Here is a 17,503-nt window from a genome sequence, read left to right as displayed (position 1 = left end):
ATACAGGTAGTTGGGTATATCTAAAGTGAAGACAGTACAGTACTCGGTTACATATATTTATAGTCTTATTTTGTTAAAAAGTACCCAGCGTTTACTGAGTGACCTTTGCATCATTGGAAGGGACATCTGAAGGCAGGAGCTTTTATTTTCTTTTTTATTTCTTAGTGAGCAGTTGGTTAGAAGGCTGCCAATACGCTTTTTCTCATACAAGTAAGAAGCAAGTGATAGCTATGTTACAGTTTATTTGCCACTGTTAGTCCAAAGGTTCCCAGTGCTGTGAACTGCATAATGAATGCAAATTAAATATACATTAAAAGTACAGTAATTCAAAATAAGATAATATAGCAAACTCCCAAAATACTGGTTAGCCTTGCTGCAGAAGTACTGTGGGCTTCTGTATTTAAATGAAAGCTGAAACTTGAGAGAAGGAGCTTGAAATGAAACTGAGGGCCCAGTTTCACCTCTGTTCAGGGCAATGCTCTGTCAAGGCCCGAAACGGCTGACCTTACAGAAATTATGCATCCCAGCCTTTTATTCAAGTAGGTCCAGTAGTACTCAATGATGTTTACTTCCAAATAAGTGTATCTAGGACTACAGCTATGCTCCTACATCTGGATGTTTACTAATGTCAAACTCCGCCAGCTTCACCAAAAATGAGGAGGGGGGACAAAAGAGCTTTTGTAAAGTTGTTGGAGACTTGACTTGAGCCCTGTGTCAGAAGGTGCTCACTTTTTAAGGCTACCTGTCCAAACACATAGCCTTCAGCCAGTGATTAAAAGGCTGACCTAGATAAACTATATAAGCTCAACTGGTTACTCAGTGGGTCTCATCATATTCTGTATGGCTTACTTCCAAGTAAGTGAGCATCATATTGTAGCCACAGTGCTCCCTCATCCAGTGATTCTTTTAGCACAACAGTTCCTGTTAACCTGGAACCACAGAGATAGCAAATCATAGCATTGCTCTTCTCCTTCTCCCCATTAGACATGCTTAAGGTATGTTGAGTTTCAAGTGGGTGTTTTGCAATTTATTTGGTACTAGTCAGAGTGGTTTCATAACTGCAGCTGCCTAGTCAGAGTTACACACCCTTTGAAGGGTTACGGTAGTTTGGTAAGCCCCATCCATGGCTTAGAACAGGGGTCAGCAAACTTTTTCAGCAGGGGGCCAGTCCACTGTCCCTCAGACCTTGTTGGGGGCTGGACTATATTTTGAAAAAATATATGAATGAATTCCTATGCCCCACAAATAACCCAGAGATGCATTTTAAATAAAAGGACACATTCTACTCGTGTAAAAACATGCTGATTCCCGGACCATCCGCGGGCCGGATTGAGAAGGCGATTGGGCCGCATCCGGCCCACGGGTCTTAGTTTGGGGACCCCTGGCTTAGAATATAAATCATCTGTGTGTGCCTTTAACCATACCAAGTAATTTTCATGTCAGAAATAATTTGAATTTTTAAACGTTTATGCTGATGCAGTAGTTGCACATGTGGATCAGGAAACTCTAGCAGGCATACACATTAACTCCCTGTTACATTAAGTTGTGAGCTTAATGGAGGTAAGCATAAAGGAGGTATGTTTTAGAAGGTGCAATAGTTTGAAAACGGAAGTTGTGGTCCTTTTTTTAAAAAAAAATGGAACTTAGTTTTGCACTGTTTTTCATCCAGAGTTGACAGAAAGTAGCTCTTGTTAATACTGTATAACAATTTACTACTGGGCAAAATGTAGAAAGAGTGGGACAAAAGGTGTGGATAAGCCCTTGGTCTTTAGACATCTGGAGCTTTAGAGATAGCTAGTTTTCATCGTTTATAAAGTGCATTACTGTGCTTCATATAAGTGATGTAGCAGCAATGATTCATACTGTAGGTGCTTCTGGAAAGCTCTAGGTTCATACAGTAAATCTTTTCAGAGTTATTGGGTGTATGACTAAAACAAACCATTATTCACCTAAATAGAAAGAAATACTGTACAGTAAACTTTGTCATATTACGCCCCCCCCCGCCCTTTCTAATTCAGGAAATTTTGCTTTTTAATCTTCTAATAATAAAAATGTTTAGGCAACTAAATGGCAGGACAGCACAGCCCTTGAATTAGTAAGAGAATAAATTGGCTTGATATTGCCATTATAGTGTTAATTCTAGTGGATGATAAAGACTTCCTTGTATCTAGTGTTCAAAAATATTGATCTGGTTGTTTAGCCTCGTCATTATTGTTTTATGTCGATTCCTATTGTTTTATGCCAAATCCTATGAAATGGAACAGTATAAATTCAGCAAAAGAACTTAACTGTCAAAGGTGAGCACAAAGAGGTGTGTCTTTTTCAGCATATGGTGAAAGCTGTACAGTGAAGACCCTAGATGCACCCCTATGGGAAGGAAGTCCATAATTTAGGGGCCACCACAGAATAAGCCATCTCCCAAGCTGCCACTTCTCACACTTCTAAGCATGATAGAGCTACCAAGGGAGCTCCCTCTGCACATCTTAAGACCTGAGAATGACTATGCATAGAGGCTGTCTTTCAGATATCTAGGATCTATGTTGTTTAAAAGCAATGATGAAAATAAATCTCAGAAATAATGCATTTCATGCTGAGATCTATATAGAAAACTCTCTGGATCTGTGTAGTGGTGCTGATTGCTTCCTCACGAGTAAAGCGCTTTGTACAGTATCTGGTTTTTACAAAGTTTTATTATATACACTAGCTGGCCATGCCACGCATTGCTATGGGTTATTTGTGTGATTTCCCCTACCCTGTGCCGATCCACGACGTATCCCTGTGATTCCCCCATTCCTCCCCTCACCCCCTGGCTTATCCCTGTGATTCCCCCCCTCATCCCCCTCCCTCATCCATGTGAAACTCCCAACTCTGTCCTGATCCATGACCTATTATGCCCCCTCTTCCCCCCACCCCCCGCTTATCCCTGTGATCCCCCCTCTCCTCCCCCTAACCCCCCCACTTGTCCCTGTTGTTGTAAGCCAAACAATGGCTTATCTTCTGAGTTAGCCAATAAAACTTGGAAGAGGAGTTAGGAGTCCATTGCTACACTGTGATTTCCCTCCTCTCCTCCGTCCAATCCCCCCCCCCCCGGGTTATCCCTGTGACCCGTTCATTTTGCACACAATCATTCCCCCAATGTGCGTGTTCTGTAAAATTTTGCCCTGTCCCAACCCTGACTCCCCTACCCATGTGTGTTATGTGAAATAACATTTATTCTACCCAAAGACACGGCCCTGTAAAAGGCCCATATTCGGTTGATTCTATGCTGCGGCCTATTAGGCCTCCCCCATCCCCCACCCAGGCAGGCCCCTAAATCCACTCAGCCTAGTCTGCAAAGCCGAGGCGAGATACTGTGGAGAGGGCAGGTTTCAGCCCTGTGTCTTCCTCCACCCTGTTCTGACCCATTACCTATCCCTGCCCCCTTTTCGGCACCCCACCCCCACCCCCAGGCAGGCCCCTACCTCCACTTGGCAATGTTGGGCCTTGTTGCTGCAAAAGGCCTGTTTTCAGTTGGTTGCTGTGGAATTGTGTGATGTCATCTGGTGGCACAGCTTTTGAGGCAGCAGTGGGTGATCTGCCTTTCTATTGGATGCTGCTGGAGTCTTCAGAGCTTCTGCTGGTGACGTCTAATTTGGGCGCCACTTTTTTGTGTTTAATCATTATTTTAGGTATGAAAGGTTTGCTTTTTGGGGGAAAAAATTATGCTAGGCATATTATGAAAGCAGTCTGAATGGGGTTTAGAGTAGATTCGGGAGGGGGGGGAAGTCGGGAAGTTTTACCAAGTAATAAGATTGTTGTAAGAATTTTTGTTTTTGCATTTTTGTATTTCTTTGTATTTGGGTTTTTTTCTTTTTTTTTCTTTGTGTTTTGTATTTCCTTTTTGTGTTTTGCATTTTCGTATGTCTCTGTTGTCTAATTTTTTTTAATAAATATATTTTTTAAAAAAAAAGAAATTATGCTAGATCCCACACTGATGGGCAGGGAACGTTGTGGCCAAATTAGTTACATTACAGTTCAGCGGTTATGGAGAAAGGCTGTGGCCTCTGCACACGCAATGCCTACATTTATATATACCGGTATATAGATATGTACAATGCAGAGGATAAAAATGCATGACTGCTCTTTTCCAAATCAAAATCCAGAAGCACCGCCCGTCATGACTTTTGCCAACAGAACACCCTTGGCGTCCTGAATCTCCTCCTCTCCTCGTGACGCTTTTCTCCCCTGTGCTGTTGGGGGGCTGGGGCTGGTGGAGTGCTTTCTCCCCCAGAACTGCTGAGCTGGGGAGCCAGTGCTGCCTCTTCTAGAGCCTCCCCCTCTTGAGCACTGTGGTCCGACCCTTCAAACCTTCCCTCTGGGAACCTCCCCCTCTCAGCATCCCCAAGGCTCTGCACCGCTTCCTCAGCGTCAGCACCACCTTCCGCGGACTGCTCCGCAGTGCTAGCATCCCGGGCTCTGTCTGCATCGGAGAGCCCTGGTCCTAACTTCTCTGCTGACCCCTGGTGGTCCCCTGACAATCTGCTTGAGTAACCTTGTGTTGCTGTGTGGTTCCATTGCACTGAAAGTAGAATAAGCCCTTTTATTTTTCTGAAGATGGGTGATATATATTTTCTAGCACATTTTAATCTAATTTTTGTTTTTATTCTTTATTAAATTTCACTCCTGCTGGCTGTTTGAATGGTGCCCAAGGCAGCAATTTTGAATGATGTTCAAGTAGGAAAAAAAATGTGCTTGGGTTTGGAGAAATGTGAATTCCCATAACTTTTACCTAATTATGTTCTTATAACATAGGTTGAATTTGCCATGATTGGCATGGATGTTTGAAGGCCACTTTTTTACAAGTACGTTCCAGCTCTTGGCAGCACCATCTTGAGTGTCTCGTAAGTGTGGCTGGATTTTGTTAACTATCTTGCGGTTTTCAGTCTAAAGCTGCAATCCTATGCATACCTAGCTAGGAGTAAATCTCATGGAACTCAGTGGGATCTATTTATCAAGTAAAACATGCTGAGGATTGGGCTAAATATAACCTTAGGGGCTGACTTAAATGTAAAGACATGGGAGAAAATGTGTAAAAATGGTGGGGAAGAGAGAACTGTTGTTTTCCAAGTCTCCAGAAAGTCCAGAAAATTTAATCTCCATGCTGAATTTGTAGTCAGCACAAAAAATTTTCTTGCACAAAAAAATCATTTCAGATTTGCCATTGTGGTGCTTTCTATCCTGCTGTCATTACTAGTTTAATAAATAGTTCTGGTTATGCCTTTTTGCATCTTACTCACTTGTAGGAGTAACACACAGCAACCATATTTGGCCTGCAAGAAATGTTTGCAATTCTGATATTTAGGGGTCCAAAAATACTAACTCTAGCAAAATACTTATTTAAAATTAGATGATTAATATTTTAGAGAACATGTAACAGTCATATTTACATTTTTCTGCTATAGAATTCTTCTAATGAGATGTGAAGTTCTTGGTGTTTTTGTTTGGGCTAATCACAATAATTGAGAGATGAAATTTGTGAATCCTCTTATAAATACCAAGTCACCTGTATTCTAGTACTAACTTATTTTCCACTCCATTACAGTGATGCTGGACATTTGAATGCTGAAGCTGGCAGATCATTCAGAGGGCTTGCAACATGTTATGTTGGGGAAATGCCTCTTTTGGACAGCTTGGATTGGGAGGCATTGATGAAGAAGTTGTCCTAGAACCCAGAAGATGCAACTTTTTCATAAACAAAAAGGTTCGAGATGTAGGCTGCGGACTAAGACACACTGTGTTTGTCTTGGATGATGGGACTGTGTATACATGTGGATGTAATGATTTAGGACAATTAGGACATGAAAAATCCAGGAAAAGACCAGGTAAGTTAAAACAGTGCCTGTTAGATAATCGTATTCCTTTAGGTTCTGTATGTGGGTGCCAGTTATACATGCAGCAGCAGTTGCTTAGATTATGGAAGTGTTTCTAGAATTAGTAGAGCTTCAAGGACCTGCCCTTTTTTCCTTTCTGACTTTTGTACCACTGTTAGTGCATGAAAGCCTCTATTTATATGGAACTGAAAATGCAACAAGATATTTTGTTAAGAAATTAGAATCATAGAGTTGGAAGAGACCACAAGGGCCTTCCAGTCCAACCCCCTGCCAAGCAGGAAGCACCATCAAAGCATTCTTGACATATGCCTGTCAAGCCTCTGCTTAAATACCTCCAAAGGAGGAGACTCCACCACACTCCTTGGTAGCAAATTCCACTGCCGAACAGCTCTTACTGTCAGGAAGTTTAGGTGGAATCTTCTTTCTTGTAGTTACAGGTAGGTAGCCGTGTTGGTCTAAGTCGAAACAAAATAAAAAAATTCATTCAGTAGCACCTTAAAGACCAACTAAGTTTTTATTTTGGTATGAGCTTTCGTGTGCATGCACACTTCTTCAGATGACACTTGGACACTTTGGACACTTCTTCTAAAGGAATTTTTTTATCTTCTTTCTTGTAGTTTGAATCCATTGCTCTGTGTCCAAATTGTTGGAGATCTGTTTTATTATTATTATTATTATTATTATTATTATTATTATTATTATTAATTTCTAGAGAACTGTAGCCCATTCGAAGGCAGTATTTAAAATGTATTGTTGACTTTTTATTTTTGTCTGAGAAATTATGTATTAACATTAGTTGATCACTAAGTGTGTTATATTTTAAATTCTTAAAGCAGCAGCAGCTTGATTTCAGTGCTTGGAACCACTGAGGTACTTTTTTCTATTTATGCCAATGACACACTAATTGGACTAAACATGAAGTGATTTTTGGTAGTACGAAGTGGGGTCTCTAGAAATAGTTTTATTGAAAATGCTTTAGTCTACAAAACTGCCTAGTCCTCAGTTGCCACTGTGTCTACCTCATGTGCTGCTGCTGATTGATAGCACTGTAGTGTTCAACTCTGTTTTAAAATAGAATTCACTAGATAGCTACTAAGGTACAACTACATATGATTCAGGAGATAGAATCTTCGATTTTTATTGGGGCTCCCTGAATCAGATAGGGACCATGGCAATGAGAGACAGCATCCGGTTGTGTCACTTTAGTGATTAAAATTATGTCCCCCACCAAAACAGTTACTTCACCCAAGGGTGAAAAAATATACGGTAGGTAGCATAAGTTTGGTTCTTAAGAGAGGAAGAAAAACTACAATCCTTATTAGGCACAGATTGAAAGTGAAGTGGTTTCCTACAAGGCAGTGAATTGTGGCTTGTTGCACCTCTGACCTTAGGTAAAGGAGATCTGACATGTTTGTAGGAACACATTTTTGCTAGTTCAGTTGTGCAGTGCATCATGGAAATGTTTGGGCAAGAGCAATGTAACATTATGCTGCTTTTTCTCTTGATTACAGAGCAGGTGAGTGCCTTGGATGCTCAAAATATTGTAGCTGTTTCATGTGGAGAAGCCCACACGTTAGCATTAAATGACAGTGGTCAAGTCTATGCTTGGGGTTTTGCTGCAGATGGACAACTTGGCTTGCCTGGAACTGAGGAATATACCAGAGTGCCCAGGTAAAACTAAGTCATAACATAAGTTTTTGGGGGGTTTTGAATTAAAAAACAACTTTCATCTTAGAAAAATGGTTCCTTTTGCTTTTGTAAAAAGGGCTTATTGCTTCATCTTTGCATCTTTGTAATTTTTCAAGCTCAAACTAGTATGGCTAGTTTAACAAGTCAACAGTAAACAATTGGTAATTTATGAATCTGGCTTGTTTAAACTAACCATAGATAATGTTAATCCCAGTTCTGGGTGCAGATGATATGGCAAACGGGGGTTAACTAAAAGTGAGAGTGGAAGCTTCCAAATGACTCCTGAGCTATGCAGGCAGGAGTGGACAGCATGTGAGTCCAACACTTCTGCAGCTCATTTACATCACACGGAACCGTAATGTTGCATATGGCCGTGATGCCACATAATATCTGAAATGATTAAGATGCATTTTCTGTAAGGAAATAAAGCTTTGTGGTTTTGTAGCATTTTGTGCAAAGGTTGCTCATTTAATTATGTCTTGTTATTCCTACAGAAACATTAAAAGCTTGTCAGACATCCAAATAGTGCAGGTTGCCTGCGGCTACTATCATTCCCTTGCACTCTCCAAAGGTAATCTCTGGACTGTCTGCTTGTTTTTCTGTATAAATTTAAAATACTGTTACAATGACAATAGAAAAAAACACACTAAACATTTCACATTGTAAAATATCAAGTGTTTGATAGCTTTGAGAGGGAAGAAAGAGTAAACAAATTTTCGGCTTTGCTCATGCTAAGGAAAGGAAATGTGTGTATTATGAGCATTTATCTTTGCCATCGATCTCCAAATTCTAAAATGTACAGAGATTCCATTTAATACCTGGAACTATTAATATATTGAGAATTGGGCTTTATTTGGAAACATGTGTGTGTGGTAACCCACAAACTTGTTACCTACCTTACTTCTTTTGCATTTAATTTCAAAAGTACCCCTTTCTATCTCTTGGCTGAAAAATTATTGCCACCATTTGAATTCTGTCATGTATGATAGTGGAGTAATTTTAATTCTTAGAATGAAGTAAATTCCTACAGTTATTCTTCATCTTAAATGTGTGTCTTTTCTTTTCTTCAACAGGTAGTGAAGTGTTTTCCTGGGGACAGAACAAACATGGTCAACTAGGTTTAGGTTATGAATTCAAAAAGCAGACTTCCCCACAACAGATAAAATCTTTGCAAGGGATACCTTTTGCACAAATTACAGCAGGCGGAGCACATAGCTTTGTGCTTACTCTTTCTGGAGCAGTTTTTGGGTGGGGACGCAACAAATTTGGCCAACTTGGTCTTAATGATGAAAATGGTAAGTACACAAAATTTAAAACTATGAACTATATACTTTCCATTTTAGTTGTTATGATCAGATAATGTGTGCTTATTTTTGTAAAACCAAATTATTCTCCTCTGCTGAATTGATAATAATAATAATAATAATAATAATAATAATAATATATTTATACCCCGCCCATCTGGCTGGGTTTCCCCAGTCACTCTGGGCGGCTTCCAACAGAAAAATGAAATAAAATAATCTATCAAACATTAAAAGCCTCCCTAAACAGGGCTGCCTTTAGATGTCTTCTAAAAATCTGGTAGCTGTTTTTCTCTTTGACATCTGATGGGAGGGCATTCCACAGGGCGGACGCCACTACCGGGAAGGCCCTCTGCCTGGTTCCCTGCAACTCGGCTTCTCGCAACTCGGGAACTGCCAGAAGGCCCTTGGCACTGGACCTCAGGGTCCGGGCAGAACGATGGGGGTGGAGATGCTCCTTCAAGTATACTGGACCGAGGCCATTTAAGGCTTTAAAGGTCAGCACCAACACTTTGAACTGTGCTTGGAAACGTACTGGGAGCTCAGAGTGTCTGTGTTAGTGGATGAGAAATCCACTGAACTGAAAGTTGCTGAAAGGAAGTGTGGCTATCATTGCAGTGCAGTACTGTACTACAATTACTTTCAAATGCTTTGCATGCTTTAATTGTAGGAAATAATGGTACAGTACTTTCAAAATAGTGAATAAAATACTACATACCGTATTTTTCCGAGTATAAGACTACGGTAGGTTTTTTCCCTTTAAAATAATGTAAAAAATGTAGGGCCGTCTTATACACGGAGGCCATCTCCCCCCATTTTCTTAAATGGGAGTCCTCAAAAATAGGGGGCGTCTTATAGGTGGAAAAATATGGTAACTTCCAGGCACTTTGCTATTTGTTGAACTGTGGTGCTTCTCTGAGCAGCACATACTGTGGAATTATAAACCTCAAAGTGCAACAAAGCTATTTGTTATATAAAACAATAATAGTTTATAAACTAAATCAGTATATATTTTATTTTTTTATGTAATTTGTTACAAAGTGTATATTACACTTCCTGATTTATTACAATTTTCAGACAGATATGTTCCCAATCTTCTAAAGTCACTAAGATCCCAGAAAATAGTTTACATCTCCTGTGGAGAAGATCATACTGCGGCTCTTACAAAGGTACTGTAGTAGAAATACTGTATTTCACACTTTTAACTAATTAGTACTGTACATTTGATAGCTTTTCACATGCAGGCTGACTGCTTCAGTAGTGAGGGATTCAGAGTCTGTAAGAGAGAAAACATGTTCATGTCACCAGTTGGTCTGCTTTTTTGTAACCCTGCACTCTTGTCAAGAGAGAATGGTTGCCCAATATCGGGTGTGAACTCCTTCTCCACCAACCCCTTCGTCTGAGTTGTACTGAGCCACTAGCTTGGGCAACGTCAGTGAACCTGCCAAGATCACATGTTGCATTGGCCTGCTCACACTAGCATTTATATAGGGGTGGGGGGAGAGCTGCTGAAATGTAATGTGTCATTTGCTGCTGATTTGCAGAGGAGGGGAGAAAGAAAGGAGAACTTGTGCTTATTTTGCTTCAGAGCTTTATAAGCTTATGTTTAGAAGTATTCCATTGCATTCAGCCTAGCTCTAATAACCATGTGGGTGGCTGCTCCACTGATGGATGCCATCTCTCTTGCTAGTGCTGAAGCACAGTTTATAGTCTTGTGTGTGTTAATTTAATGCAACATACTTTGGTTTATTTACACAGCTGCCATTGCATTCAGAATTGGAATATGACATTTATATGCAAACAGAAGAATAGTTTAGGTTTTTTGTTAACAAATACTGTTTGCTTTCTCAATACATAACATAAAGCTTATATTTAAAAGCCTGTGGGATTTTAAATTCAAAATTGAACTCTTGTTTCAGGTAATGTGGAGAAATGCACTTTGTGCTCTCTTCTCCTGCTCTGCAGTTGAAGTCATTCTTGAAACAAATACTGCAAATATGAAAGTGAAAATAGTCCTACTATATTGGGCAGAGCGCAATGTCCACTAATACCTAACATTTTACATTATCTTGTTTATCAGTCTGATATTACTACTAATTTATGATTTTTTAAATCAACCATATGTTTTTAGTTGGAACTCAGCTAAAGATTACATGATTTTTTTGCATGGGTATTTTTTGTTACTTGAAATTAAAAATCAATGGGTTTTTAAAAAAAGTTTATGTGATTTATTTTTTGTGTACAGGACTGTGAATTTATTTTATTGTTTATACTCTTTCACAGTGAGGATGTTGTGCAGAGACTAAACTATATCTCTAAGAAGATAATCTAGTGCTTCTCCACAGTTGTAACTATTATTTTGTGTACTTAAAAAGTATTGGAGTCATCTACAAGTTACATTCTAACTTCAAATATTTTTTAGGAAGGTGGGGTGTTTACTTTTGGAGCTGGAGGCTATGGGCAATTAGGTCATAACTCTACTGGCCATGAGATAAATCCAAGAAAAGTTTTTGAACTTATGGGGAGCATTGTCACACAGATCGCTTGTGGAAGGTAAGACCGCAGAATGGAATAATTTTATGGGGTGTCTAGCAACTTGAAAAGTGTAAGAAGCAAGTTTACCTTTAGCTACTGCGTAATTCTCAAAGTCTTGTTGGGCACCCCAGTTATGTGCCATTATAAAGAAGTCTATGGACCGTAATAAAGATTGTTGTTTATAAAGAAAAGACTGCTGTAAGTTAGCTAACACATTAGTTTATGCAGCCCAGTGAATTACTTAATTGGATTGGCATGAAGGCTGTTCTACAGGCACGGTAGCCTTCCGTCTCAATGCATTACAAGTTCCATGTGTTTTAGAGGCCGCTCCCTCTTAATACCCTCAACAGAACATTGCAACTGTCTTCTCTTAAGTTGCTTCCTTCCATGTTGTAAACTGGGGGTAGATAAGTCACACATAGCATATGTAATATACAACAGCATTCTCAGTTTCTCACTTTTTGAATTTCTATTCTTTCTTTGCACTAGGCAGCACACATCTGCATTTGTCCCTTCAACTGGAAGAATTTATTCTTTTGGTCTTGGAGGCAATGGACAGTTGGGCATGGGATCAACCAGTAACAGGAAAAGTCCCTTCCCAGTGAAAGGAAACTCGCTTCCTTATAATGGAAACATCCCACTAAATTCAGGTAATAATGCTTTCTTTAGTTGTATATATATTTTTGGAGTGTTAGGGGGGGAATTATTTCAAGAATTATATTGTGATAATGGGTAAGGGACTGGATTTGTTAGCATTGCATCTCTGCCTCATAAGATTTTTGTGTTTACAATAGAAGCAATAAATGCTGCACCAATATGTTGCAAATTGGAAACAAGGACCCCTAACATACCATATTAACTGCTGCAAGAACAACTATTGCCAAGACGTGGAAACCATTACAGTTCTTAACTATGGACCGATGGTATAATGCAATTTGGCAATCAGCATTATTGGAAAAATTAAAAGTAGCAAGAGGCCAAAATAAACATGACAGATTTTTGCAGTCTGGTGTGACTTTATTGATTACACAAATAATGAGACATAATGTAGAACAGTACCCATAGTTTACAGCACAGTCTGGTGTGCATCAAGTACAAATTTTATTATTTCCCCCCCCCTTTCCTTAAATTCCTATAAATTCTGATAGTTGTTGATACAAAATACCTTTTACTTTTGATCACTGATCTAAGCAATACACATAATAACTAATAATTTTGGTATATACACTGACACAACTTTGTTAATATATTCAAAAATGTGTATCTGTTTATTGTTGTGTTGTGTTGTTTTACTTTTAACTTTAATTATATATAATCACAGCATGTTATGCTCTAAATGCAGGCATCCCCAAACTTCGGCCCTCCAGATGTTTTGGCCTACAACTCCCATGATCCCTAGCTAACAGGAAGTGGTCAGGGAAGATGGACAGCCGACAACAACTGGACAGCCGAAATTTGAGGGGTGCCTGCTCTAATGTAAACAAATATATATCTCAATGCAACCATGGTAAACAGTTTAAAGATAAAAATGAATAAAAATTCTTACAAAAAATAAATAAATGCTGCACCATTTTCCATACAAGTCAACTCTAGTTTTTCTCTGAATGAACCTGTTGATCTATGAGAGTGCAGAGCAATAACTGTGAATGTGATTCCAAAAGGAAGGTTGCTGTGTGTGGTGTAAAATGCTACTATGCAGACCTGCTATTGGCAAAAGTTACCTGATGTTCTTGCAAAAGTGGCATCCCTCACAATTTCGTTCCTACCTAAATAAAAGACAAATTCTTTTCAAGCTACCCTCTTGATGTTAACATTATGCTATTTTAATTATAGATCGTGAAGAATATTATTATGTACATAGGATTTTCTCTGGTGGAGACCAAAGCTTTTCACATTACGTTACTCTACAGGTAGTTCATCTCATTTTTAAAACCCATAAGCTGGCTTCTGTGTTTACTCAGTATAGTGCTTACAGCTGAATCTGATACCTGGAACTTTGGCTTTGTATTAGTGTTGCTTTCCATTTGTTCCACTAGAGTATTCTTTAAAATATAGTGTAGCTTCAGTTGTGTATTATTGTACCTTAAGATAAAACTTTTTCCCCATATCTTAAGTGGTCAATATGCTTTAGGATTTGATATCTGAAATTTGTTATTTGTAAATTGTTTAGAGAAAATTAAGCTTCATTTTGTTAGCTGATAAAGCAAAATTTACAGTTCCTAAACAATCTTTCCTTTTGAGGATTGGTTTGCATATATAATATTTAGAGTTTAGTGACCGAGGCAATCCTTATTTTAAGTTAGGGAAAGCTGTAAACTAGAAGTATGAATTCATAGAAATACAAAGTTTTATTGGAACTGTCTGCATTCTTTAAATATAATTTTATAATTTTTAAATCTGGTGTATTTTTATCTGTTTTGTTTCATCACAGTATATTTTATGTTTTATTCATTACCCTGGATGAAGTGCAGAATATAATTTTTTCAAGCAAATAAAATAAAAATGCCTTCTATATCACACACAGGATGTGAATGTCCATTATGATGATGTCAGCTTGTTACGTACTTCCTGGCTCTCCACAGGATTGTGACCTATGGGGATGGAAAACCTTTGACCCTTCCAAGTGTTATGGGACTTTAACTCTCGTCATCCCTGATCATTGGCTATGATGGCAGGGGCTGGGGGGAGCTGGAGTTCAAAAACACCTGAAGGACCACATGTTCCCCATCCCTGTTATATCATATTATTAAAAACAGCCCATTCAGCCTTTAATTTAGATGGAGGATGCCTTGCCTTAAATGCCCTACTGCAGCAAGGGAAATCTGTGAAGCACTGTTGTGAATGTATTGAACTTAATGAATTAATCTGGGGGCGATAGTTGCATGCAGAAAAGCATGACTATGGCTGGATTGGGGCCATTATGTATGCTGAGCTCCAATTAGCATTCCTGGGGAAAAAGAGGGAAATTCCGATTTTAAAACAATTTCTTTAAAAGCATTTTATATAAATCTTCTCAGATAATATAGAAACAAACTCGCTTGTGTGCATAGTGCTTATATGCGACAAGTTCAAAAGCAAAATGTGTGGACTGGTCAAAAGTAAACATGAAACGAAGTTGTATGGTGTAGCAACTCTAAATATAGGGATTTCTGGAAATTAGCCCTTGTTAATGGAGGGGGGAATATTTCTATGTATAATTTGCCACTCAAAATGTAGGATTTGGAACCTCCAGATGACTTCAGATACCCATGTGCTTCGAAGCAAATCTGGACTGTTAATGAAGGCTTCATTCAGAGGTGGCTGCACTGCTCGTCTTCAGGATCAGGGAGGCTCCCTGCAGAGATAGCAAAGTAAGAATATGTTTTATCCAAGGCATGTAGGTTTCTATTTCTTATTACTTCCGAGAGGAACTTAGTCATGGCCAGGGTAGTATCATTTGACATATCTCCAAGGATAGATAGAACGTTTTGGATTTTCCAGTTTGCCAAAAGGGGTTTAATTAATTGATCCCTGGATTGTTTGAATTGCTCACAGTGTAGTAGAACATGTTTCATAGAGTCAACACCCTGAGAGCATAAACAGAGCCTATTCTGATAGGGTATACCAGACAGTCTGCCATTTAGTACTTCTGATGGGATTACATTTAGTCTGACTTTGGTGAATAATTGGCAATAGGTACAGACAGATTCATGAAATACAATGGTAACTGAAAATCATGGCCATAGTGGATTCCAGTTGCAAACGGTCCACAGGTTACATAAGATATGGAATGAAGATCGCTGTATAAAATATCCCATAACCTCTGCCTCAGGGATTTAAGGGCAATATTGTAGCCCAAATGAAGTAAAAAGGATGGTGAAAGACCAATCAATGACACTTTTCAGATCATATTTTTCGACCATGAACTGACAGACTCTTTGTTGGTTAGATGTAAAAGTAATCCTTTCCCCAGGCCAAATACCAGTATTTCAAGGCAGCCCACCACACTTTAGTGGAGAGTGGACATTCACCTGTTTCCAACAATAGAATTGAATTAGGGACACAGTTTGGGACCTGAAGTAGGAACCAAAGGAACTTAGTCTGGAACCCATCTAACTTAGAAAATAGACCATTGTATCAGACGTTTGAAGCATAAAGGAGTTGGGAAACAGATTTTGCGTTAAAGACCCTTATGACTGATAGAACCTAGTGACCTCTCTTTGTGAAAAAGAAACTGAGTATAGCAACAAAGTATAGTATTGCTCATCTCTGCCTTCTGACAGATACTCTGCCAGTGGCAATTCCAGGACTTTGTGTGGTGAAACAACAGCCATTGACTAGAATGTCATCAGTGATTATTACAGACTGTTAGAACACTGTAGTAAATTTAAATTTATATTCTTATTCTTGTTTTTAATAGTGAAATCGACGGAACATTTTCCTCAGCTGGCTGTCTAAATGGAAGTTTTTTAGCTATCAGGTCAGTGGGTGATACACAATATTTTAAATGCCCAAGCCACAAGATTTAATGAAAGTTTGGAAATAATTAAGAATTCCATATTCATTTTAAAGTATAGAGAATAAGTAGTGGAAAGCAGAATTTACTTACTGCTTTTTGTTTTCATAGCCATGATGATCACTACAGAACTAGTGCCAGATACTCAGGAGTTGACATGAATACTGCTCGACTTCTGTTTCACAAACTTATACAGCCGGAACATCCTCATATATCTCAGCAGGTTTGTCCTGAAATCCTTATTGCACCTAGTTTCAAATCCCAGGTATTACACTGTGTAAAACAATTGGTGGTTCTGTTTGCACAGAACTGGTAAATTTAGGTTTGCAATGCAATGCTTGATGCTTTGTTGAAATATTCAGTACTTTAAAAAAATGTAAATTGTAGTAGCTCAACAGAGTTGTCAACATTTTGAGATAATTATTTTTTAAATGTACTTCTATTATTATTTAGTGTTTCAATGGCTGGATTTGGGCATAACACTAAGCCATGGGTTGTTCCAGCTGAGCTCTGGTTATGCCTGTGAGTATCCTGGCCAACCATTTATGGTTTGTTTGTGCCAAACAAATCATGATCTCAAACTGTGTTTTGAAGTTGGCTTGTGAATCTCTGCTTTTAGTTACCTCTGAACTTCAAATCCTTAGGTTTAATCCTAGTTTGTCACATCGCTTAGAAGCCCTTGCCTGGCTACAGAGGTGTAAGGGGAAAACAGCCGGAAAATGAAATTGTTCATGCAACTAAGAGGTTATCACTGATACTTTTAACAGATCTCTCCATCCTTCACCACTATGCCCAGTAACAGGCTCATTACCCTGCAAGCCTCATTGCTGATGCCTATGAGGAGGAAAAGTAGTACCGTAAGAGACCACGGGCATTTCCCCCTAATATCTAATGAGGGATATGTGTTTAAAAGCTCACCTTTCTCCTTAAGAAGCACCATACTAACAGTTCAACAAATGCAGTTGCAGATTTTTTCTTCAACAAACCATGGTGATGGCAAACTATGGCTCAGTTTTATGTCTGACTAGAATGGCTTCATCCCCTGAACAGAAACACTCTACAGTATGAAACTGTGTTTCAGGGTTCCACTTTTCATGTTGTAATGTGTGTTGTACTCCAGAACAGATATGAAAGGCCTTAATGAAAGGTAGCTTTCATCGTTCTTGTAAAATAGCTGTTATAAAAAACATTTATTGTGATTAAGGAGCTCTGGGGTTTTTTAAAATGTAATAACAACAAGTTTATGTTCAAATTCATTTTTTTTAAAAAAAATATAAACTGTAAAATGAGTTGTTATAATAGAAAATGCTTTTAGTTTAAAACCAGAATCTGTTTTGTACCACATTCCCAGGTTGCAGCTAGTTTGGAAAAGAACCTTATTCCTAAACTGACTAGTTCCTTGCCTGATGTTGAAGCCCTAAGACTGTTTCTAACCTTGCCAGAATGCCCACTAATGAGTGATGCAAACAATTACATGACACTAGCTATCCCATTTGCAACTGCTATTGTGAATCTAGAAAAGGCTCCACTGAAAGTACTTGGTAAGGTTTCTTTTGTTTAATTTGTATGTCTTAATCTGCTGCAAGGGTGTGGCAGCTTGCAAAACTAACTGT

General features: G+C 38.8%; 1 protein-coding gene across 2 annotated transcripts in view; it reads left to right on the top strand.

Moving 5' to 3' along the window:
• Window positions 1-17,503, top strand: part of HERC4 (HECT and RLD domain containing E3 ubiquitin protein ligase 4) — a 33,415-nt gene that overhangs the window by 897 nt on the left and 15,015 nt on the right. For both annotated transcript variants that reach the window (XM_035138727.3, XM_035138726.3), the window contains exons 2-14: window positions 4,792-4,880; window positions 5,582-5,861; window positions 7,382-7,541; window positions 8,054-8,130; window positions 8,633-8,854; window positions 9,938-10,029; window positions 11,283-11,413; window positions 11,885-12,045; window positions 13,229-13,305; window positions 14,612-14,745; window positions 15,795-15,854; window positions 16,002-16,113; window positions 17,242-17,431. In XM_035138727.3, the coding sequence (XP_034994618.1) occupies window positions 5,636-5,861; window positions 7,382-7,541; window positions 8,054-8,130; window positions 8,633-8,854; window positions 9,938-10,029; window positions 11,283-11,413; window positions 11,885-12,045; window positions 13,229-13,305; window positions 14,612-14,745; window positions 15,795-15,854; window positions 16,002-16,113; window positions 17,242-17,431 (1,642 nt within the window). In that variant the 5' untranslated portion in view covers window positions 4,792-4,880; window positions 5,582-5,635. The remainder of the gene's footprint in view (window positions 1-4,791; window positions 4,881-5,581; window positions 5,862-7,381; window positions 7,542-8,053; window positions 8,131-8,632; window positions 8,855-9,937; window positions 10,030-11,282; window positions 11,414-11,884; window positions 12,046-13,228; window positions 13,306-14,611; window positions 14,746-15,794; window positions 15,855-16,001; window positions 16,114-17,241; window positions 17,432-17,503) is intronic.

This window comes from Zootoca vivipara, chromosome 5, assembly GCF_965207765.1.
Source record: "Zootoca vivipara chromosome 5, rZooViv2.hap1.1, whole genome shotgun sequence".
Classification (NCBI taxonomy): domain Eukaryota; kingdom Metazoa; phylum Chordata; class Lepidosauria; order Squamata; family Lacertidae; genus Zootoca; species Zootoca vivipara.
The sequence above is the reverse complement of the archived record's forward strand: the minus strand, read 5'-3'. Positions and strand labels throughout refer to the sequence as shown.